The 24,331-nt window shown below is 42.2% G+C and overlaps 1 protein-coding gene across 1 annotated transcript in view; it reads right to left on the bottom strand.

Annotated features, from left to right (window-relative positions):
* Positions 1-1,174: 1,174 nt before the first annotated feature.
* Positions 1,175-24,331, bottom strand: part of PEPD (peptidase D) — a 142,192-nt gene continuing 119,035 nt past the window's right edge. The window contains exons 13-15 of the mRNA XM_054840802.1: positions 21,964-22,148; positions 10,037-10,228; positions 1,175-1,858 (exon numbers count right to left, since the gene is read on the bottom strand). Coding sequence (XP_054696777.1) covers positions 1,730-1,858; positions 10,037-10,228; positions 21,964-22,148 — 506 coding nt within the window. The 3' untranslated portion in view covers positions 1,175-1,729. The remainder of the gene's footprint in view (positions 1,859-10,036; positions 10,229-21,963; positions 22,149-24,331) is intronic.

The raw sequence follows: 24,331 nt of genomic DNA, 5'->3' as shown, positions 1-24,331 counted from the left end.
ACTTACCTCTTACAAACCAATGCACAACCTTTAAAAAAATGTAATCAGGCTCATTTGTTAATAAAGTGACATTAAACATAAGGACTGAAGTCCCCTGAATTATTTCACAATACATTTCTTTAGTCTCCAACATGCAGTTTCCTATTTAGCAATGGGTCACCAACCTGTTAGGAATAAAGAGCAGGTTCTTGTCACGCAGATCAACTCCAAAGAGTTCTCTGTAGAACAACACATTTGACAATTTTAAAGGAAATTATTTCAGACCTAAATCCAGTCCCAGGTGGGGGGCACAAAGACAGCAACACAGTAGTTTTTTACACCATCCAAACCCACGTTGTGTTGTACGCCCCATGTAAGACTGGCACTTGCAGGCACCCAGCAGCTTATGGTTGGTTCCATCGCCTGCACACCAGCTCCGGGATGTGAGCAGCAGAACCGAGATGATCAAGTCAACCAATCCCTTCACAGTGGGAAAATCCTCATCTGGCAAGCGGCGAGACCCAGACAGGCCCCGACATCCTGCTGCGACTTCAGTTCCCCCTGACACGGCGGAGGGATGTTCTGAAGGGGCTTTGCAGGCAAACAGTGCAATGGAGCCTGAAGGCCAAGCAGGAGTTTTGATGTGTTCATAAAGTGAGCAAGATTGTTTTTATGTTGTTACAGCAACTAGTGCTATTTTATGATGCAAGAAATGTATTTATTCTCCTGCAGGCTGATGAACACCTACAGTAAAGAAAGGCTTCTCTGGATAATTTAAATCTTGTATGAATGGAAAATAATTTTATGATCATTATTAATATGTTTGTGGTGTATCCAAATAAAATTTACATGATTTCATTCTGAACTGGCTAACACTGGACAGTTAAAAATAACTCTATCATTCTGCATAGCATATGCTGCTGATTGACCTTGAGCCCTGTAGCAAAGATACTCCCTTCTTACAATTTCTACTGCTCGTCAACACAACAGCAATCTACATTTTTAAGGAACAAATAGATGGACAAATCTAATAAGCACTGGGCTGTGTGTGAAGGATCAGTACACCCACTACCCAGAGCAGAAAAATCTGGCTAATGAAGGGTCAAAGTTTCCAGAGCACAAAGTGGTAAAAAGGTCAGATAAAGAAGCAGGAACAGGAGCAGAAAAGCATAACGAACACACTTGTGAGCATAAATGATGCCAAGGATGAATTTTAATAAAAATTTGATTCTGCTTACTCCATTGACACTGGAATAAGATCCGTAAGAAAAATATAAGTGTCATGTCCACCAAGAACAGCTGATTTTTCTTCTGTTTTTCGCAATACTTGTGATGAAGTTTAAAAAAGGACTTAGATTGTTACAATTGCTAACAGCATTCAGATAATCCATTTGGTATTTTAAAGAGTCCCTATCATCAAAATTCAGATTTAATTGCAAGATATGTCTGAGCTGAGATGTGACAGAAGTATAAGCCCCACTGATAATGCAGCAGGGTTATTCAGGTGGCACTTGGTAATGTAAACTACTGATCGCAAGCAGCATTTGAGTTACCTGGATATCAAGTGCTGAAGCCCTCTACCTTCATTTTTAATTAATGAATCATTCCAGCTAATAGCCTGCCTGCCTCTCTCGCTATTAAGAATTAGATGCATTTTTATTTTATATGATGCAGCATTAAATCAGAACAATGACTGATTTGTGTGAGACAGTAATTATCATCCTGAAGGTTACTGCTTTTGGCTGAAGAGTCAGTGAAATGACTTGGCACTGCTTTGGCCTTCTGCCATGAAAGCCTCTATTTCTTCAACAGTACGTGGGACACACGTTAGCAGCTCCATTCCACTGGCTGTCACTGCGATGTCGTCCTCGATCCGGACCTGTTACAGAGAACATGCGGTTACCAAGGTACTCCAGCTGGGGATGAGAAGCACATCAGGCAGCGACAGCAGCGGGAGCACAAGCCATGTTTCAGCCTGTGGTGTTGATGCAACACCAGGCAGAGCAACACACTGCAAACACGAGAATTGCTCATCACCACCAGCACTGTGGCGCAGAGCTCTTGTCGGGTCCAATCCCCCTCGGGCTGCGGGCTCCTGCCACCCTCCTGGGACCACGCAAGCTCCATGGTGAGCCCTGGCAGCGCAACCCCACAGGAGGTGGTGTGACTCAGGTGGCGCCTCTGCTATGCCAGGTGCACCAGGGACAGGCTGAGCGAGATGCTGCATCAGTGAGCTCATGATGCGTAATTACACAGGACCAATAAATCTCAACCCTCTGACATCAGGAGCAGCAAAAGGAACTTTTTCCCCTGAATTTGCCTCCAGCCCTGCTAGCGCATGGCTTGCTAGGGACAGGCTCAGCAGCAATGCCTACTGATGTCTGAAGTGCCCATTCTTGAAGCAGTCCTGTTGCTGAGCTGCAGTTTGCTGCTCTTTGCACTTAAACATCGCATTCTCTTTTCTCTAAACACAATGAACTTTCAAAGGAGGAACTGCAACATGAAATAGCTTGTAGCTGGTATTCAAAACACTGAATTTTGAGCTGATGAGAAAGTCCTAAGCAGGTCAGACATTCCTTTTAAAATACAGTCACCTTTCAAATCACACAAGGAAAAAGCAGATCCTCTCAGTTTTCCAGCTCTCATTCTGTTAAAATGAAAAGTATGCTCTGTTTCTGTTTGACTCTAATCTCTTCTTACTAGTAAATATGCCTACACAGTCATTTCCCGTTATCTTATCAGAAAAATGTTAGTAAGTCGCTAAGCTGCAATAAAAGCAATTTTAGTAAGGTGTAAATCCAAGAGAACACAAACTCTGGGGACTCCCACCTTACAGTTGCTTTAATTGTTTCTGACCTCTTGACATTTTCAACTAAAAATAAAGCTGGTTAACATTTGTACTTCTGATTGCAAAATAATCCATTTGTTCAAACAAAATGAGTCACCCAGTCCTTATTAAACTGTTTAATGATGTCTTTGCCAGATTATTTCTTTTACTTGGTATCAAGTTAAGTGTATTATAAAGCAGAATTAAATAAACAAACTCCATTGAGTTCACACATTTGATTTGGACAGCTGTAAATTTGAAAGCCGCGAGGCTCTTTACACTCGATGTGCCTGAAAGGCCGGTGCCTTGCTGCAGAAGAGGAAATCAGCAACACATTGAATGACTCTATGCACTTGAACAGATTTTACCAGGATGGGTTTTTTGATTCATTGCTTCGAATTTGGCCAGCTGAGTAAAAAAATAACCCCAAGGATTCAGCAAGGCAGTCATGTTGCATCTGAAGGTGAATTGTGCCCTCTGCCTCACAGCAGCCTCCAGCATCTGTCCTGCTGGGTCCTGGGCCAGGGCACAGCCTGCCTGGGTGGACTAGCCCCTGCCAAAAGCCTGCTGCTACCAGGTGAGCCCTGCAAAAGTGCCAGAATCCAGGAGACAGATCTGGTGACACGGTAAAAGCCAAAGCATCATGTTGGCAAGCACACCAGTGGAAATGGAGCTGGGCACAGCATCGATGTAGAAATGTTAGAGCAAAAGTAAGTTCGAGAGGTGAGGCCACACAAAGCTAGAGCTGAACCCTGCTCTGAAGCCTGGGGGAGAGTCTCTTCCCAAGCACTGCCGGCTTCACTAAGCATCACCTGAAATTCCCCAGTGTATCTGCTACAGAGAAATACCAGCCACAATTCATCTGCTTAACCAGTAAGATTAGCAAAAAAAAAAGAAAAAAAAATTGTTGGTGTTTTACAGTTCAGTGTTTCATGCTGTTACCAATACCTCAGCACTCTTTGAGAGGACAGACTGACTTGAAAGCAGAGCACATGAAGGCTGGACTAAGAGGGAGGGAGAAGAACAAGTGGGACAAGGTGTTTGTCAATGCTGTGCCCTGTCTAGGCTGCAAGAGAAAATCAGGATGGGGAAGGAACTGGAAGATGGAGCACGAGTGATGAAAGGAGCCGAGGGAAGGACAATACAGTGAGGCGAAACAGGATGGACGAAGAGAGATGGGGTTGGCTAAGGAGTCCAGTAAGAGAGATCCTGGTGGAGGTGAGAAGCAAGACGCCCTGAGCGAGGTCAGGGAAACCCATCAGTCTGGAGTGCCACACACAGCAACTCATTGTATAGGAAAAACATTGTTAAGAGATCATATAAGCAATCCACAGCTGTGGATTGCTGTTGAAAGTGAAGAGCCAGCACCACCTCACCGGTCTGCTCACCATCAGCAACTCCAAATGTCTTTCGGATATAGCTGGAGGCACATGGACCCACCACTCCCATGGGGCCTCACCCATCACTCCTAGGAAGCTCCAGCTCCTTCTCCAGGATCTAACCATTCCTCTGCCTGGATGGATCTCACCTGAAATAGGTGCTTACTGTAACAGACAGACTTCTTGCTCTCAGTGCATGTTTTTCCTTTGCCTAAAGGCAACATAAGTGCAGAGGAACACAGGTTCTCAAGGGGGAGGAAATTTTTGCATTTGCCCTTTTCCTTCACACCCTCCATGCTTCACCCTGAGTTTAAACCCAGCAGCAGCAAGAAGCAGCTTCAGAGGACCTGCAAAACCTTCCCTACAGGAGAGCCTGGCATTTGGTCTTGTCTTCTGTCCAAATGGACAAAAGATGCTGGATCTGCCTGGCAATGCTCACTGGCTTGGGACTGCCTTTCCCAGTGGGGGACAGTGGTTATGAAACTCGCTCTCAGAGCTGTCCCTGTTTGCAGGCTCTTTGTTCAGCAGTGCTGCTTGTTTCAGGGCTACAGAGTGGTTTGGAATCGGACACGGCTTAAAGGAACAGCAAACCGAGGTGTGAGGTTCGCCACACCAGCAGCTTTCAGGGCACTCTGCGAACACCCCAGGGGAGGCTTTGCTTTTTCAGTGTGAAATGGCATGCTTCAAAAAGCACTCCTGCAAATGTGAAGTGGCCAGGAATGCCAGGACTGTCCCTAAAATGCCTTTTTCTTATCAAGGGTAGCGACATGATCTGTCTAGATAGACCTGATTGCACAACTGCCTAATGCCAGCAACAGACAGACCATCATGTGGCTAGACTCAATGGACCCAACTCTGTCCCAAAGCAGGGCTGTGTGGGCACAGCCAAGGACAGCATAGGAGTTAAATACCAAGGCTGCTGTCAGCTATATATACAGCCTCGCACTTTGTCCTGACTTACTAATACAGTCATGCTCCCCAGAGCCTCCTGTGTTATCTTCCAAGGGAAGGGGGTTGTAGCACTCATTCATTTCTTTTGGATGATGATATATATAAAAGGCTTTTGAGAATCAAGAAACAATTTTGGGCAATTAAATAGTCCAAATTTGCACAATGACAGATCCCAGATGTGATTAAAAAAGACCACTGGTGACATGTCTCCTCTTTTTTTTTTTTTAATCTATTGAGCATTTGTTTGATTATGGCTGTGGAAAGCAATACTATCACTGCAAGATCTTAGAGTGGGAGGCTTGCCTGGGAAATGATGACAGGATGTGGGCCACACATGCTACCCCATAAATTAGCACACGTGCTTCTGTCCGGCTGAAGGATCCACGTGTCTGTTTTTATAACTGGTATCCTAAAGAGGCAGATGCATGGAGCCTACGGCGCTTATTACCCAGCCGCCGACTCACCAATAATTTTTAATAGACCAAACTTAGCATGAGCAGGGTTCAACTTCTGTATTTCAGGGGGACTGGTAAGGAAAGAGAGCTGCCCTGATGTCAAACCCAGGGGTAGGTGGGTACGTTGCAGGGTTGGGAAGGCACTTTCCTGTTCCCACGTTGTATGAAGTGGCAATGCCAACATGTTTTCTATAGAGGCTAATAGGCTCTGTGCTACACAGTCACTCTTTCTTGTTCCATGCTGTCAGTCTTCCTGCTTCTTATTCACAAGCAAGCCCTCATGTCAGGCACACTTTATTTTAAAGGTCCGCATATAAACATTTTATAAAAGATGACCAAGATTAGCAGGGTGAGGCCATGTATTTTATTAGATCAACTGATAGGGCTGGCAAAAGAAGCTTCAGGCACACAGTCCTTTCATCCAGGCTCAAAAAGAAGCAATAAACTATAAGCTAAATACAGGTTAGAAATAACTGATCTTACTTTAGCCTAATTATGTTAATTAGACAAGAGAAAAGGGTTAAAGAAGGTTTATAACCAACTAGTCACTGGTTTTGGGTTGCCTACAACTATCACTTCTCTTACAAGAACTTCAAAAAAAGCTACATATTTCATTATAACTGCTTTTCTATGAAAAGAATTCAAAAAACGCTGTGCAGCATTATTACTGCTGCATAATATGAAATGTTAAAAAGCAGATCAGCATCATGTTTATTGCCTGGTAAACTATTTCATTCCACAACACACAGAAACAGAACTCAACCTTCTGAAAAATAAAAATCAGGACAGAGACAACTGCATGGCTCTGTGAATGAAAGGTAGAAGCAATTAAAATGTCCTGGGTTTTATTTGGTTTAACATTTGTTCCTGAGTAAGGGAAGTACTATTGTTTTGAAAAATACTCTAATATTAGTGGATCTTCAAGGTCCTGGGCTTTGTAAATCTATTTAACTTTTAAATGAGAAAGATCTGCAAATGAAAGCAAGGTATTTAACATTTAGCTGTCTTTCAGCATTTTCTCTAAGTTGCATAGAGTTTTCACATATTAAGTCTAGTGCTAGTTCTACAAATCCTAGGGAAAAATAAAGCCTGAACTGAGACTGAATATGTAAGACCAAAAAACGATTGAACAATTTTACTGGGTCTCAACTGCATGAATCAGTAATCAGCTTATGAAGAATGGAAATGTCAAACCCTAAAGGGCAGCATTTGGAGTCAGTATTTCCCCTTCCTTGAGGAATAGGCTGTTTTTCCTGAGCAATATATACAACTGTATATACATTCCTCTATTTGCACATCTATGTTTATTTATGAGTGTGGCACGGGCAGAGTCCAGGCAGAGCAGAGGTGCCCTGGCACAGGCGCTGCGCCAGCGCCCAACGGCAGCCCTTGCCCCACAGAATTTATGACCTCGGTAAATTAGACCTTAGTTTTGCAGATGGAGAACTGAAGTACATGTGACTGAGTGACTTCCCAAAACTGGCCACTTGCGAAGGACTGAACTCAACGGCTGTCAAGCACAGTTTAGGGCTTCAGACAGGGCAGACCCTGCTCTCAGAAGCAGATTCCCTAGCAAAATTTCTTGCCTCCCTCCAGGGGGATCTGTATTTGACCCAGAACAGCTCTCGATTGGTAAAAGCCCAAATTATGAGGTCCCTGAGCAGAGTTACAGCCACGAAGCGTGGGTGTCTGTGTTACTGGGACGCAGGAAGGCCAAGCTGCTGACGATGTGTTTCGAGCGTGCGCAGGAGCTGCACTGGTGCCGCCAGCACATGCCCCGCACGCCCGCAACAATGCAGAGCAGGCGAAGGAAAACCTTGTGTTGTCTCTCACTCTTTCCTGCTCTTGCAGCTTTTGCAATCTCTTTATGGCTAATACCGGGCAGTGTGAATTACAATAAATGGCTACAGTCTTGCCCTTTTTGGCACGGCAAAAGAGCTTCTCTTCTCAATGCAGAGACTTGTCACAGTCGAGAAAATTATGCAAAGCCCAAAAAAAAAGACATGAATTCAAGGTGAATTCATTAAAATCCACAAATCCCCAGTGCAGACAGTCTTACTCAGAATTACAGTGGTGTTACTTTGGTTAATGTCAGTTCGTTTTTGAAGTGAATTAAACTAAACCAAATTAAGAACATTTTAATTAGTGCTGAGCTCTGCAGAGGGAAAAGGACTACTTATTTCCTTTTGCAGAATGTCTTTTTTTTTTTTAAGCTTAAAGGAAGATTGGACTGGCTGTAGTGAGCTCTTTAGCTAGAACTGACACCAATAGTAACCCTTGTATTATTAATACTCATTAGTAAAAACACTGGGCTTCACAAGATCTTTTTTAATCACTTAGAGAAAAAGTTTTCTAACATGATTTTGAAAGAAATACTCACTCATTCTGGATAAACTAGAAGGAACCAGCATGCAAATAACTAAGCACACTACACAGCACAAATTGCATCTTCTATTCATGCAGAATCAAGTCAGAATTATAAAGATGGAAAAATTCATTTTGATTCATTACAATTCAGCTTTTGTGTATAATTCAGAAATATTCAGATGTACTTCACTCTCAGATTTTATTTCCATCCTTCTCCTGGACAAAATCAAGTGACAACATCTGGCTCAGGGTATGTGTGTATTATTATTTTTTTCTAAGTAAAATGTATTGTTCACAGGGGGATCGGAGATTTAGATTTTTGCTCAATCGTTTTTGGGCAGCTCCCCCTTTTAGCAAAGTTTGTTGGCTAGCTCTCCTTACAAGTCATCATTACAGGAAGCTAAGCAAAAACAGGGGAGAAAGTTAAGGCTTTGCTTGAAATCTCTGGAACAAAAGTGTCTGATCCAGCAACTTAGTAATAAGGTAGAGATCCTGTGCTGTCACTCCTATTCCATGCAGAGGCAGCAGGTGAGCCACGTGCACGCCTCAAGCTGCAGAGCTGGAGTGGGCATTCACAGCAGTTATGGAAAAACATGGGCTTCACTGAGCACTTCCAGAGAAAGCTCACCAGGAATCAAATCAACTGCTGAAAAACTCCCACCGAGTGTTTACAAGGAGAGCGAAGATAGTTAAACCTGTTTTCACTGTGGTGTCAAGCTACACAAGTGCATTACAGCGTTCTTTTAAAATATGCTTCAGCGTGCGGCGCCATATATAACATGCTCGCAGTTAGAAAATGCAGAGGTAGCTGCCTTTCGTTCACCACTATCTCAGTTGGCTGGCTGGCAAGTCTTGATAAAGAAACAATGCAGAGACAGATAATGTCCCAAACCTCAGCAGTGAATTAAATACCAGTGAGGGTAAAGTCCTACATCTCTCGATAAGGCTGCACACACATCGTACGGGGAGCCTCCACGGGCAGCTGCTCAGGAGCCTGGCTGACTCACACGACTGGTGATGGCATACGCAGCTTTTCTGTCGGGGTTGGTGGTTCAAAGCCAGCTCAGACCAAAAGCGTTACAGTAATTACCCTCTCATGGCTGGCGTACAGTGATAAATTAGTCGATGGCAGCAGCAGACAATTCCTAATGAGTGACTTTTCATACCAGAAAATCACCGCTGTTGCCAGTGATTGTTAGCCGTGTTGAGACTTAGCAGAAAAGCCATGAGGAGGATGGGGCATTGCAGCTGCCTGCTCTATCTTCTCTGTGCATGAATACGGAAGCTTGAAGAACAATGCGGCACCCTTCAAATGCTCTCCCTGCTAAAATGAAAACCCACTGGAAGCCGCTGCAACTGCTGAACGCTCTGCGAGGGCGGTGGCTTTGAATGGGAAATGTGCCCTGGAGATCATGGAGAAACAAGGCCCCTCTACTTGCACAGCAGCTGCCTGCATGGGAATGATCGCCCGGATCACAGCTATCTCCCGAGACAGCAACCCTCCTGCACGAGCACTCTGCCTGAGCCTGCAATGACATACCTCTAGCAGACCGTTGGCCATTCCTTTGGAAATCAGAGAAGGCTTTATGTTCAGAAGTTTCACACAATTCTGGCAATAATCCAGTAAGAGCAATTATTGCTGTTTTTCTCTACTGCCTCCCTGACTTAAACAGCATCAGGCTTTTCTGCCCTGGGAGGGAGCACTGGACTCTGCTGCTGTCGAGGAAGCTAACTCTGGACTACAGATCTCATCTCGTATTTCATAACATACACGTTTCACACATTAGACAAAACACCTACCTGGCAAGTCACTGTACAGTGCTGACAGAAGGTATTTCAGTCAATGGAAAAATATGGGTGTATTGTTAATCAGATATCACTAGTATAAAATCGCCTTGAAAAATAACAAAAAAACCCCTTGGTTTGTCTGCAGGGTCAAATGGCCCATGGTGCTGCCTTAAGGAACAGCCCTACATGCAATATATTACAACTTCCAACAGATTTCTTCTCAAGTACATAGTAAGGGCAAACAAACAGAAAACCAGTTTCATAAAAACATCTGGTTAAGAATTACTCACCCCACCAAATCCTCTGAAGCGCTGCAGGACGTCATTGTTGATGAAACAGGACTGCGCAGGATCACGGAGGGCTTGGTCCAAGAGGTGGTCGATGAAGTAGATGCCCGGCTCAATGGTCAGCACCATGCCCTGCTCCAGGTTGCGGGCGGTGCGCAGGCTCCTGAGCCCCGGCAGGTCAATGCGCTCTACTCCCTGTGGAAGAAACACCAGTTCTGAAGGACGGAAACACAAGCCATGGCTGACCGTTTATCAAGACCTTGCTACGCTGACTGCTCTGCAAGACACCCAAAATAGAAAAAATAATTGAGAAGTAGAGGACCGAAACTGTTCTGTACAGTTACCTCTCTCTCTCTCATCATTCCCCCATTTAGCTTTCACGTGCAGCGATGACCAGCTGTCAACTCAACACCCAAACTGTTTTTTGCACCACAGAAATCTTGGCTTTGGATATCCTAGGTACCGTCACTCTCTACCTTGGGAGAAGTACTGCACTACAGAGAAAAAATAATTACTTGCACTACTTCTTTCTATATCCTTCCTTGCAAAGTACAATATTTTAAGTGACATGCAAATCTTGAAATGCCCCCTCCACGTCATGGCTGAAATAGCTCAGCTATGCAGCAGAGAACAATTTCTCCAAGGATATGCAAATGCTTATTCTCACTGAATGTTTTTAAAATTACACATTTACGATCTTGATTGAGGCGCAATGAGTCTACACATGACCTCATAAAAGCAGCCCATTTAAAACTAAACTTTTGTCAGATTCAGACTTTCAGGCAACATGGTGCTGACTGATACTATTAAAAACTAAGTCAAAACAAGTCCTGACTAGCAAAACGTTCTCTTCTTCCCAAAAGCTGGTAAAGTAAAATGATATATGAGGACGTGCTTAGTCAAGGAATTAGGAACACTGCAAAGACTAGTTCAGGATATTAATTTTCTTCCCCCAAATGTGCCAGGTATTGCAACATCGCAATAAATATATCTCAATCCCATTAGCTTTCTGAAAATTCTTTGCAACTGTAGCAAAATTTCACCAAGAAAATATTGTGATGACCAGTAAACAGCTCACAGACTCACTAGCTTGCAAACATGCACATACACTTTGCTCATGAAAACTTTTCCGCTTCAGCCAGTAAGCTGGAGGTTAACAGGTCTGCAAGACCAAAGCATTATTTATCTGGTCTCCAGGTCGCTTTCCCAAATCCTGCTTCTGGCCAAAGTCACGGTAATTTTCCTTGCTGGCAGAAGGGGCGACTCACTAGCATCACTAGCAGCATGACTGGTATCACGAGGATGAAACATCCCCTTTCTCCAGGACAAAGTGCACTGCCCGGCGCTACCCTCAGTGCATGGCAGCTGGGGCAGCACGTCCCCGCATGGCTGTGCTCCCGTGTTTCTGCCACACCAGTGCAGGCGGGCAGAGGGAGGCAGGAGCACACCCTGCAGTTAGCCACATTGTCGTCTTACTGAATCATTCCCTCTTCAAAGTGGATATAGCCCCACAGTACTGTTTGCTCTTGAGCTCCACTTTCAGTTCAGAGAAAGCCTATTTCACAGAAATCCTGCTTGGAACAGCCACTCAGCAGTGTTTGTTTTACTCTCGTTGGTCACCCAAGTAATACTGGGGTTGCTGTTTGAATAAGCTTTGCAGAGCTTATTCTGTTCCAACGCACGGCATCTTAGAGCAGCCAAGATTTTCAGAGCTCACCAGCCCGGACATCCACAGGTAGGTTCACTCATTTTTCAGAGATGCGGAGCATCTGCAGTTCTCGGTGCCCTCACAAGCCGGAGAGTGCATCCTGACCATTTTCACTGTGTATTTGATACATTTCATTTCATATGCTTGATCTGAATTGTGCACAGCATTATATTACACTAAAATAAGAAAGTGCGACTTTGTTTTACTGAGGCTAGGAAACAAGAATACTCTGATATTAAGCAAGGCGCTTTGCATTTATATTCTTATCAAAACCCAAAAAGAATCAATATATTTCTAAACTTTAAACAATAACTGCACTGAAATGGAGCCATTTTTCTTTCTGCTGCTGCCCCATGGGGTTTGGCATCTCACACATTCATTGTAATGTGTAAAGGAAATGAGGGCATCCAATCTTGTGGATTAATCTCTCCATGAGCTGTAAACAATTAGATTAGTGTCTGGACCTTTTGGTGTCTTGCCAACTATCTATCGGCTGCCTTACAACAACCAACCATATTTGACTTTTAAGTATACTTCTCATCCATTCTACTTGCAAATGCCTTTTCTGAGGCAGTCAATCCAAGACAGATGCTAGAAAGATGAATGTGCAGCGAGGAAAACAATGGCAAACATCCTCTGAAGGCAGCCCTGGCATGGTGTCCACATTTTTTTGCCTTTTCTTAAAACCAACAAGGCTTAACACCAGGTGTGACAACCAAGCCTCAATGCCCACTTCAGATACTTCTGTACAGCTGTTAAAGCGATGTGTAGACATTCTGTCTGGACTACTTGCAGTCTGATTCTGCTTTTAGTACTTCCTCCAAGAAGCTAATAACACAATTACAACCCAGGAGCAAGACCCAAGGATTCACATTTGGAAAACTCCTCCAGCAGCGCAGTGTCCCTGGGCCATCAGCAATGCAGGGCGGCCACTGAGCCACCTGAATACTCCTGCTCCCCCAAAAGCAGTATTTTAACTTCTCTAGAAGGAATTCACAAACTCTTTTTTATATTCCTCCCATCCTACCTCAATTCTAGGTTGTCTTGCTTTCATCTCCAGGTCTTTGGATTTTGTGGGCACCAAAGTCACTGTGTAGCAGCAGCTACATCTCTTCTGCGAAAGCACCTCTAATGCAACCTCGGAGAAAGGGTAATACTGCTCAGCTTTTCAAAGGCAGCAAGCAGGGCACCAGTGGGTGGGCTTGCGGTGAGGAAGCCCTATCATCCTTTTTAAGGGAGGCTAGCAAGGTGTTCACCAAGAGATGTGTGAAATGGATGAAGAGAGAGGTTCTGGCTATTGCAGGTACATGGCCATGCATACTCTGAGAAAAGGACAGCCCCAGTTCAACTTGCTGCAAGGCTGAAGGACAACATGAGCTGGGACAGGGAAGGAGGAGAGTGGGGAAGGTGACCAAGCAAAATTTCTTCTTTTGAGAACAGCACTGGATTAATCATAGAATGGTTTGGGTTGGAAAGGACCTTTAGAGACCACATAGTCCAATCCCCCCTGCAATGAGCAGGGACATCTTCAACTAGATCAGGTTGCTCAGAGTCCCATCCAACTTGACCTTGAATGTTTCTAGGGTTGGGGCATCTACCACCTCTCTGGGCAACCTGTTTCAGTGTTTCACCACCCTCATTGTAAAGAATTTCTTCCTTGTATCTAATCTAAATCTACCTTCTTTTAGTTTAAAACCATTACCCTTTGTCCTGTCATTACAGGTGCTACTAAAAAGTCTGTCCCCGTCTTTCTTGTAAGCCCCCTTAAGTATTGAAAGGCCACAGAAAGGTTTCCCTGGACCCTTCTCTTCTCCAGGCTGAACAACCCCAACTCCCTCAGTCTTTCCTCACAGCAGAGGTGTTCCACCCCTCTGACCATTTTTGTGGCCCTCCTCTGGACCTGCTCCAACAGCTCCATGTCTTTGTTGCGCTGAGGACCCCAGAGCTGGATGCAGTACTCCAGGTGGGGTTTCACCAGAGTGGAGGAGAGGGGCAGAACCATCTTCCTCGACCTGCTGGACACGCTTCTTTTGACACAGCCCAGGATATAGTTGGCTTTCTGGGCTGCGAGCACACATTGCCATCTGATGGCCAGCTTTTCATCCACCAGTACCCCCAAGTCCTTCTCTGCAGGGCTGCTCTCAATTAAAACATATATCAAACGATGGCTTCAGCATCCCAAATGACATCTGATCTCTGGGCACTCATGACCATCTTGGTAGCCACCACTGCCATCAGGTCCAGGAGCTGACAGTCCTCAGCTCTCAGTCTGCCTCAGTTATTTATGAAAACTAGAACAAACTGAGGAAACACCGCCACTCCCCAAACAGAAGGTGACAGGTCTGAAACAAGGACATTGCCATTTTCCACCAAGTCAAACCCTGTTGGGAGCAAAGCCTCACACTGTCATCCATTGGTATGAATCTTCTGCCATTAATGGATTTTCTTCTTTGTGAGGAGGAAAATTCCCTATATTTTGCAGCTAAACAACTAACATCTCGTTTTCAGTAATAACCATGATGATATTTTGTAGTGAGATGAAATGAAGAGTAAAAAACGTGAACTCTGCTGCAGTAGCTGTGTGGATATCTGTTTCTATAAACGTTATATCCTGGAGGCTTGGCCATGGACCCTGCTGCATGCAGTGCTGTACAACTGAAAAGCATAAGCTGGTAATTTGCCTCAAAAAAGTATAGTGAATAATCTAGAAAATATTAACACCTAAACATCTAAAAAAGTAATATCCCAGTGATATTCTGGAAAAATTACTTTTCGAAGAACTGTTTATTTTCCTGTATATTGCAACAACAGACTATATCTGAAATTGTTTTCTAAGACTGATGTTATTTGGAGGTTCTGCTCACATTTTAAAATTGAGACACTCCCCCCACAGTAAGCACAGATGTAGGACACTGTCATTTGTGACTGTACTCCTGCCAAGAACATCAGATTCCAATTAATGGTTCATGTAAGGTAACAAAAAACAGCATGTCTAGGCAATAAGGACTGTCAAGGGAACAAGAGAATTATTATGTAAACTGATTTCATTACTATGTAAGCAAAATAAAAGTTCAAATTAAGTGTGCAGAAATATAAAATATAGATCTATTTTTGGATAAGCAGGGAATTAGGAAGTATGCAAATATGCCTATCCCCCAGAAAAGTGGCTGTGGAAGATTAGAAGTTGCAATATCCCCAGAAAACCTCAGTATAAGGATGAATTACTGCCTGCTCCTAAGCAACTCAATGGTTAATGGGGGCATATGATGCTTTTTCCATGGAAGAAGTGCAACGTGTATCATGCTGGATGTTGTCCCACAGACATCTGCTACCAGGCAAAATGATCAGAAGCAGAAATAGCACCAGGCCCACTCGGGTGAGCCTGATCTTGGGTCTGTCTTTGGATCAGAAGAAAACCACAGGTGATGTCTCTGTGCTGGCTGGTTATCGCCACGGGGCCATGACACTAGCTAGGGATGCACAAGCACAGAGATGGAAGGACACCCTCCCTCCTGGAACCAGCGACTGCAATGCTTAGTTGGCATCACCCAGAAGTCTCCTCAAGCCAGCAATGGCAGCAAAACATGGCCACAGCAGAGATCACCAAAGCTATTCATAACTGCAAACACTGAACCACAGTAAAAGATTCACGTAGTGACACAAACTAGTTTCTGGTATTTTTTTCCAGCTAAACCATCACAGAACATTTTTGAGCCTGACAATAGACTATCCTAGCTGGATCACATCCAACACAGTGAAGTCTTAACCATTTTACCACGCTAAGTGCAATCAAGTATTCAAATTAGTCAGAATACTAACATTATATTTAAATTATACGAAATCAACACTGAAGAGAAACCTCAGCTCTTTCACTCTTCCCTATTCTCCCACTGCGTATACCTAACTTCTAATTAGCTCATTTACTGTAAAAAGAATGGAGCCCTACGTGGCTAATAAAATAAAAGTCTTGAATTCCATTTCACTTGTCTCCTGGTCCCTTCTCTCTAAGCCCTTGTTTCTCTTGCTGAATGCTACTAATGAAGATTAGTTTATTCAATCTATCCCGCTTTTTCCCAGCAGCCTGAGCTGCCTATAGTCACCTGAAGGAACTGCTGTCAGTGCTGCCTTTGAAATCAGCAGCAGGTTACAGGAGAACATGCCCCAAGCATGGCATACCACTTGTGGCATTTGCAAGTCAAAGCTTCCACTTCTGCAGGAGAATTCAATTACTAGCTGGAGCTTTTGGGACGCAGCTCAAAGTTAATATTAGGGGAATGGAGGGCACACGTTGTTTAACTGGCTATTGTTATTTGAAACATTTTTGTCTTTTCCTAAGTACTAACTGTGGTATCAGGTTTAAGCTGCCTAATAAGTTTCCTGTTATTGCAAGGAATGAGGACAAATCACCTGCCACTTACTCGTGGCACTGCTGCCTGCTCTGAGTCAGATAGACCTGAATTTCAATCCATCGCTACAGAGTGGTTCTGAGCATAACTTCCCATGTCATTTTTGCTTCCTCATCCTCAGATGTCACCAAACTCCACTGCTATCATAATGGAAATAATAAAACATATGGATTATATTTTTCCTTTTTTCTTAAAACCTAAGCATGAGAAAAAAAGAGATAGCAAATAGTAAAAATCACCAAGTTGACAACTACAACATAAACCTGGAAGATGAGGAGAATATTTAAATAGAGAATTCATAAGAAATGAGATAAAGAATTGCAAAAACGACCGGCAACACTGTTTTAAATTGAGACCAATGACAAGCACCACTTAAAACCTCACGGACAGGTTTTCTTGTGACACACAGAAAGCATACATAGGTGATGACCTTAAATGAAAGGGCTTTTTCTTTTGTGATCTTTAGATACTAATACTGGTGGAAATTGCATAGCAAAAAATCTCAAGTATATCTATGATACCTTTTATACCTTTCACACGTAATTGAAAGTAGAACTGTACTGTCCTGGTTTTTCCCTCCTACCGTGCCTAGAATGAATTGTTCAAAACCACACAAGCTCTGTTAGTCCCTGCTAAAATTTCAGAAAGATTTAGACAATAAATATTCAGATAAAAACTCTCTTAGCACACAAAGTCTTTTGCAACAAACTTCAACAAGAAACATAAGCAAGTATCTCCCCCAAAAAATTAACCAGAACTAATGAAACCCAAACCCAGCAACAGAAAACCCCAAGTTCACGACACTTTCTTTCTCTGAGGAGGGAAACCCTGTGGTACAACAGGGCATGGTCTGCACCATGGCACTGCACTGACAGAGCACCTGAGCCTTCCCTCCTCTTCTGCCTCTGCTCAAGTCTTAAGTTTCCATAAACACCCAACTCCAGCATCTGTCCTCATGGGGAAAAGCTGCTGGGAACTGATCACGACTTTTCTGAGTGCACGTAAGATGCCACAGCAGGGTAGAAGATCTATTAGCCTAACTCTGGGACGGGTTTAAATCCCACAGAAGAATCTTAGGCTGCAGGAAACTCTCCTAGTTGGTGTTCGACCCAACAGATAACTGTAAGCTCTATGGATTTCAGTGCTGTTCTGCATGGAAATGCTGTAGAATTGAGTGTCTTACCAACTGGTTTCTTGCCTGCACTCTGCCTGCTCAGTGGCCCACACAACCATATGGCTCTGCTGTGCAGGAATTCAAAGAATCAAAAAGAAAGTGATTCAAGGGGACTCCATGAAGCAGAAGCAGCAGGTTTTTTCTCCTGATCTCTTCTCAGGTGTACAATCATTTACAAGAACAAAACCTGGAGCTAAAACTGGTGAAAGGCCCTTTTACTCTTTGCTCGTTTAAGCGCCTACCGTACAGGTTGCTTCATGTTTGCAGGTCCCGGGTATGCAAGGCTGGAGCAAGGCTTTGCAAGGTTATGACCAAGTGAAGCAATTTGCATCACTGGGGCTCTACATAACAGCTTTAGGCTCCTTGGTAAATTCACCTCATCCTCTGCTTCTTAAAGGAAAAAAACATTAATGCATCATTTGCAATGCTAACCACAAAAAAATGAAATCTTCTGCTTCAGCATAAAGTAGGATACATAAGGAAAATAATTTTTGCCAGAACAAGAAAGGGAACAAGATTATTCCTGTATTCTCTAGTAGGTTTGGTGACCTAAATCCCCAGACAGTCATCTGGGAGCAAGCTTTCTGTTAGAGCCGGACACAGCTTGTACACCTCTGACCAGCAGAGATGATCCCCAAGCATGCACAGTAATGGAAGGACACGGATAACTCCAGGATCAAAACAAACCTCTAACCTTAATTTGTTGATGCAGAATAGCGATGAAAGGATCAGCTTTTCATGAGAATAGAGAACTGAATTAAAACTTTAAACTAAGGTAAATCTTATAATTTTAAAAGACAAAACAAAATGAAACTCTTAATTCATAAGATGTTAAAATCACAGTAGTTATTAACCTAACTTAAATTAACTGGCTTATTATTATAGAAAGTCATCAAATGTACTTAGCATTCTTTAGAGCCTTACAGTCAATTAATATAACATGAAATTGAATCAACTCAAGCATCTAGAGACACAGAACCTAGATTTAAATGAAAAATTCAGCCCCATCTACCTCAGGGTCTGAAAATTTGGGATCACCTACCACATTTTCTCCATTGCAACAGGCACAAACCCTCATTTATATCCCATATCGAATTTACCCAGAAACAAATGAAAGAGTGTGGGAAAACCATCTCCATGATTAAATTTTACAGCTGAAGCTAAGCCCAGTGGAGTTTTCACCCTTTGAAGCTAGCTCTGTCTGACTAAAGGCCAGATTTTCTGAAGTGATTAGTACCACTGGGGCCAAATTTTCAGAACTGCTCAAGTTGTAGTTGGGCCCTCAGAAGAAGCAGACAGATTTTCAAAGAAGTGTTCAACGCTCGGTTTCCCCGCGAGGAATACCACGGTACGCTGCAGGAGACCTGATTCCCGAAGGAGCTCTTGACTGCCGAGTACTTCTGAAAATCTGAACATTGACTTACGTGCTTCAATGGGAAACACTGGTGGTTACACTCTTTTAAACACCTTGTCCTAAAATAAGGTTGCTAAGATGCATTTATGGCTGGCAAAACCTGATTATTCTCTATTATGGCAAAAAAAGGAAGGGAAATGTTGTATTTTCTAATATCCCAGAGTATCCTTTGCAGAAAATCTGCAAGCTTTTCAGAGTGTTTGTCAAAGAGGAAGAAAGTGCTTGTTCAATGCTGCATGTGAAAGCAGCTTACTGGAAAAGATGAAAACTTATTATTGCCAATTTTGAAAAAAGAAATCTTTGGCTACTAATGAATAACTAATCTAAGCTAACAATGTCTGGAAATAGTTTTTTTGGAACACACAAAACTTTGTGACGGATAAAAATTAGGAAATTAAAGCTTATTGTATTATTCCAAATGTAACTGTTTACACTTGAGGAAAAATAATGGAATAATATCCACTTGGAAAGTTTTTATTTTTAAAAAATCCTTTGTAATAGTCCCAGAAATTCCCTCAGCCAAAAGCAAATAACTTGCTTCTTAACCAGCTAGAAAAAAGAGCATGATACTACAAAAGCATGGGCTCAGTGTACAATAAACACAAAAATGGCTTTATGAAATTCCTTGTGAAAATCTTGCTAGCTGGTAAACATTTAAAATGCACCAAAAAATCACTCCAAAGTGTACTAGATGTCCTCAAAATGTGTTTTCTCTTGAAACAATGAGGCACAGATAAAAAGCCTTCTCCCATTTAATACAGACACGTATCACACTCACATGAGAGGTGCCCAATTGCTCACGTTTAGATTTACCTGGGGAAAACCACGTCCCCTGAAGCCTTCCACTGCTGCCCCGGCCCCGCAGCCCTACGGCTCCCTCCTGCATGGGCAGGGACCGTGCCTCCCATTAGAGCTTCAAGCCCAGAGTAGCCTAATGAAGTTCACCCCATCAACAGGCTTCTGATGTGGGTTTTCCACCATCAGGTGCTCCGACGCTCAGGTACCTCACCTTAGTCAAATGAGCCAATATAAAGAGCCTCATGCTTTGGGTCAGACAGAAGTGACGGGTCTAACACAGGTGGAATTAAAGCTGCAGAGAAAGTTTAAAGGGGCTGCTCTTCTGCAGAACCTCAAATTCATTATTTTTCAAACTAAGCTGATGTCACACATCCATCTATGTGCATATTTATATCCAAATACAGGACTTTAGCTATTTGTTTGTGAGCTCACATACATGCTTCCCCCATATTCAGGAAATCTGGGGCTTAGGATTGGATTTTGAAAGTAAATTAGCCACACAAACATTCTTAATGTAAGAATGCAGTTGCATCTCTACACTAATAATTTTAATATTTGCAGGCATGAAATTCTTTATCTGCATAGAACTCTGGTATTTTATATATGTTAAGTATGAAACTGGAGACCCTAACTCATTTGACAATGCAATCACGATATCCATTTTAATCTGTAATAGGTTGCTCTTTCAAAACTGTGGATAGATGGGTCTGCTTTCAGAATAATGACCCTTAAATTATACAATATACTAGATAATAGTTATAAATTTGGTCATATATAAATAAAAATTAGTATTGAAATTTGATTCTGTAGCTCATGTGCCACACTACTGAGGGCCCGTTGCTCTATACTCTCCCAAAATCAGTTCTAGAAATCTTCCTTGAAATTAAGGTACTTGCTCTAACCTTCAAAGCATACAGTTTCTGAGTAAAAACCAAGTCTGGTACTTTTCACTCTCACAATTCTTCTCACTTGTTCCTAGAATTTAGTTACCTCTTTACCCTACCAAGCCTTGAAGATGTGTTCCGGTTTACGTTAAGTCCACCAAATTCAGAAAGGTTATTCACAACATAAGTGAAACAATCTAAGCAAAGGCATGCAACATCGGGATCCTGGATTTTTAAGTCCATGGACTCTGCAAGTAATCACATCCCTTGTGCATTGCTGAATGCCTCTATTTGTACACAGAGAGAATGCACTTGGGAGAATCCTTTCTGTATTAGCTAGTGAACAAACCTCAAAATCAGAATAGAGTTTCTTTTGAATTTTGTTTCATTTTTATTACATATAAGTTTATTAGCTGATGCTAATATGTTGTCGCCACAGTACTGTGTCTCAACAATAATTATATTGTGAACATAACCAGTACCCTCAAATAATATATACTGTTTCTTCCCTGCCTGCAGAAGTGAACCCAGCAACAGAAGCTGTTATGTAGCCTGTTCACCCAACGTGAACAAGCTCCAAAATATGCTTAAACCTTACCTAAAAAGTTCTTAGTTTCTTTTTCAGGTTGTTTTAAGAGAACATTTTATATATGAGAGAAGGCAAATGATCCATTTTCATACTGTTATTATTGAAACCCCTTAAACAGCCTCAAATAACCAAAACATAACAAAAGAGAAAATCCTTCTGAAATCTTTCTAAAGCTGCTGTAAACCTTCTTCCTTTATTCAAACCTTAAGTTCAATTTCCATTAGGTTTTTTTTTTTTTAGTATCATTGCAAACATATTACCATTCATTGGTTACAGAATTGGTTACCCATTCAGCTTTCAGACCACAGTCATGAACTACTATATTAATTCAATGAAAAAGGTAAAAATTCTGTGTTTTCTGCAGAAACTCAGAATACATGAGGTTATGCTTTCAGATTTGGAAAGACTGGAAGACTTGATGGATTTTTTCTTTCTATTCTAAGACAATACATCTACCTTGGTGCCCATGTTCAAGACAGGAATACGAGCCAGCTTGTTTTCATGTGACACAACCAATGGGATTTACTAGCCCAGGTACAGCAGTGGGCTCCCACAGCTGTCTCACATCTGGAATGGAGCAAGTGAATCTTCCCACTACAGTTCTCAGGTAGACCGAGATGCTCTCTGCCACAGCACAGGGTATGTTTGAGTGATATATGTTACAGTGGTGATACATGGACGAGCAACACAACATATGTAGAAATTGAACAGATAAGAATGCCTGAAGGGCAGCATCAGTTGACTTCTCCCCATAATCAATTTCTGTTTTAATGAACTAATAGATTCCCTTAAAGTAAACTGCATAAAATATCACATCCAGAAAAAGACACATTTAAATGCATATTTGCTCCACTTCTGAGAAGATACAACTGGCTAATCATGCATAAACTAAGAGAAATTCTGATCGAATTGAGAGGGGTTAATCTGCAAGGCAGCTGAGAATGGACTAACACTAACCTCTGGGTAGCCTCCAACGTCATGCACATCGATTCCAAGTAGATGTCCAAGTCCGTGTGGCATAAATATTGCACCCAGATGAACCTTCACCATGTCATCTACATTGCCTTTCAGAATGCCAATTTTAGTCAACTCCTCCAGATGGACTCTGTCAGCCAGACGGTGCATATCAGGCCAGGCGACCCCTTAGAGAGCAGAAACAAGCAGCTGAGTTAACTATTGCTAAAAGTTTTTAAAGACAACTTTCAAAAAGCCAATGTAACACGTGCCCTTTGTTTATATATAAAAAAAAGGTGGAAAGAGCAACTACATTAGCACAAAAATACTTTAAATAAGACAAAATTATCTTAACATGCATGCAAAGCACAGAAAACTACAAATGAGAAACAGCAGCACCTTACAATCCAGATCCACATGAAAAAATGTTAAGACACTGCATCTAAGCATGTCCATGCAGATGCAAATGTATCTGTGTGTTTTCTAAAAGAACGTCAACTGTAAAATGCAGTTATTTAAAATGCAGAGCAGAAAATATTCCTAGCCTATTATGTTCAGTAATATATACCTATTTAGAACATTTGAGATGGGCAATACTTTTCTATGTACATAGAGGATTTAAAGCCCACATCTTTCTGGCAAAGACGCTCTCAAGAAATTAATTATTCCCTTGTGTTAATGGGCTGCGTAAAACACAAGTCCTCTAATACACATACTAAAACAGCATTACAAAATACTGTTGGTTGACTAAAGACAGAGTGCCAGGATACATTAGATTTCGATTATTTTGGTATAGGATACAATTTTGTTTGACAAACTGCTGGGGAGAGGAGGGAGGAAGAAAGCAGCTCTTTTGTTAGTAACACAGTACTGTCTTAATTAGTTCACCATGGCTTTGAGTCATCATCAACAGAGCGGTTGCAGAGTCAAGACAACTAGGGCTAAGGTACAGTAGAAGAATATTTTCCTTGTTCAATTTTGGCATGATTAAACAAATAAAAAATGAGCAATTTTTAAGGCCCAACCCCCATCAAGTTCCATTCGCTTTAATCCAGTTCAACACGCAGCTCTAGGGTCTTGTGAACATGAATGTCATATCATAATTACGTTAGCACTTTTTGCTGAAAGTACTGAGGCTTCAAAGGCTGAAATAAAATCATCCTATGGGAGTGTTTAAATAAAATCCAATTGTCTTATATGGCTCTGATATAAAGATCAGAACCAAACTGAAGAGCAAGTGGCTGCTCCATCTTGCACACCATCCACACAGAAACTGATGCACCTTTACACTCCCATTAACAGACTGGGAGTCAGCTCGGTGTGTAAGTTAGTTAACAGGCAGCCTTCTTTTCCCCATCGGATTACTCAGAGATCAAACTTTTTAGCCTGTTGCATGCATGCAGCTGAAGCGGCACGCTCCTTGCCCATGCAAGACCACAAGACAGAGGTGTGCAACAAAATACGCCGAACAAACTCTCGGTTGCTGTTTCCTCACAAAAGGCAACAGTGCCCAAGTGAGTGATGCTCACCCACAAAACGCGTGCAGTTTTCCTGTTCAAAATGTGCTATTTTTGTGTTTTCCCTCCTTCAAAAAGGAATTTAGATTTTTCCTTCATTAAGAATACAACTATAACCAGTTATTTTTTGAAAACTGTATTCAACTTTTATCTTTTTGAACATTGATTATATTGCAATTTTCACTTCTCTAGATTCATCTATATTTCACAGCTATCTCACAATAGGCTCCAATCTATTGCACGATAAATTGTAATCATTACAATCTATCGCATTGATATTACTGATACCAAACTGGAAGTCTTACTGAATCACAGTTGCTTTCCTGTTTATTTTGTAGTTGTAGGAATATAGAGCATTTGTGTGTAACTTCCAGTTCAGCTTCTGCACTTTGCAGTCAACTCTAACTGCTCTAAAAGTATTTAATATTCTTTCTGGGGACACTAAATGTTCTTTTAAGATCATTCCCATGATTTCTTAGCTGACTATTACTACAAGTCTTCTATTTTCATCCTCATGACTGCAAAGCCCCATGTAACGTCTGACCCTGGTCAACTATTTGAAGCCTCATCCTCTCTTGATATAGATGAAGGTCAGAACTCCATTGTTGTAAGACAAAACACAACTATATCCCGGATGCTCTGAATCAACTTAAGATGAAGTGCCTGAGAGGATGGAAGATGAGGTGCCTGTTTGCACTACAGCTTCCCTCTACAGCTGTGCTGGTACTATTCGTCTCAATCCAAACCCACAGACTCCACTTAAAGAGATAGAGCGACCTTTATCAATCTAAGGAAGAGATACAACTAACAAGAGATACAGAGATTAAACTGATCTGAAATAAAACCACCCAAAC

Source organism: Grus americana, chromosome 13, assembly GCF_028858705.1.
Source record: "Grus americana isolate bGruAme1 chromosome 13, bGruAme1.mat, whole genome shotgun sequence".
In the NCBI taxonomy this organism is placed as follows: domain Eukaryota; kingdom Metazoa; phylum Chordata; class Aves; order Gruiformes; family Gruidae; genus Grus; species Grus americana.
Note: the sequence above shows the minus strand (reverse complement) of the source record. Positions and strands in the feature narration are given on the sequence as shown.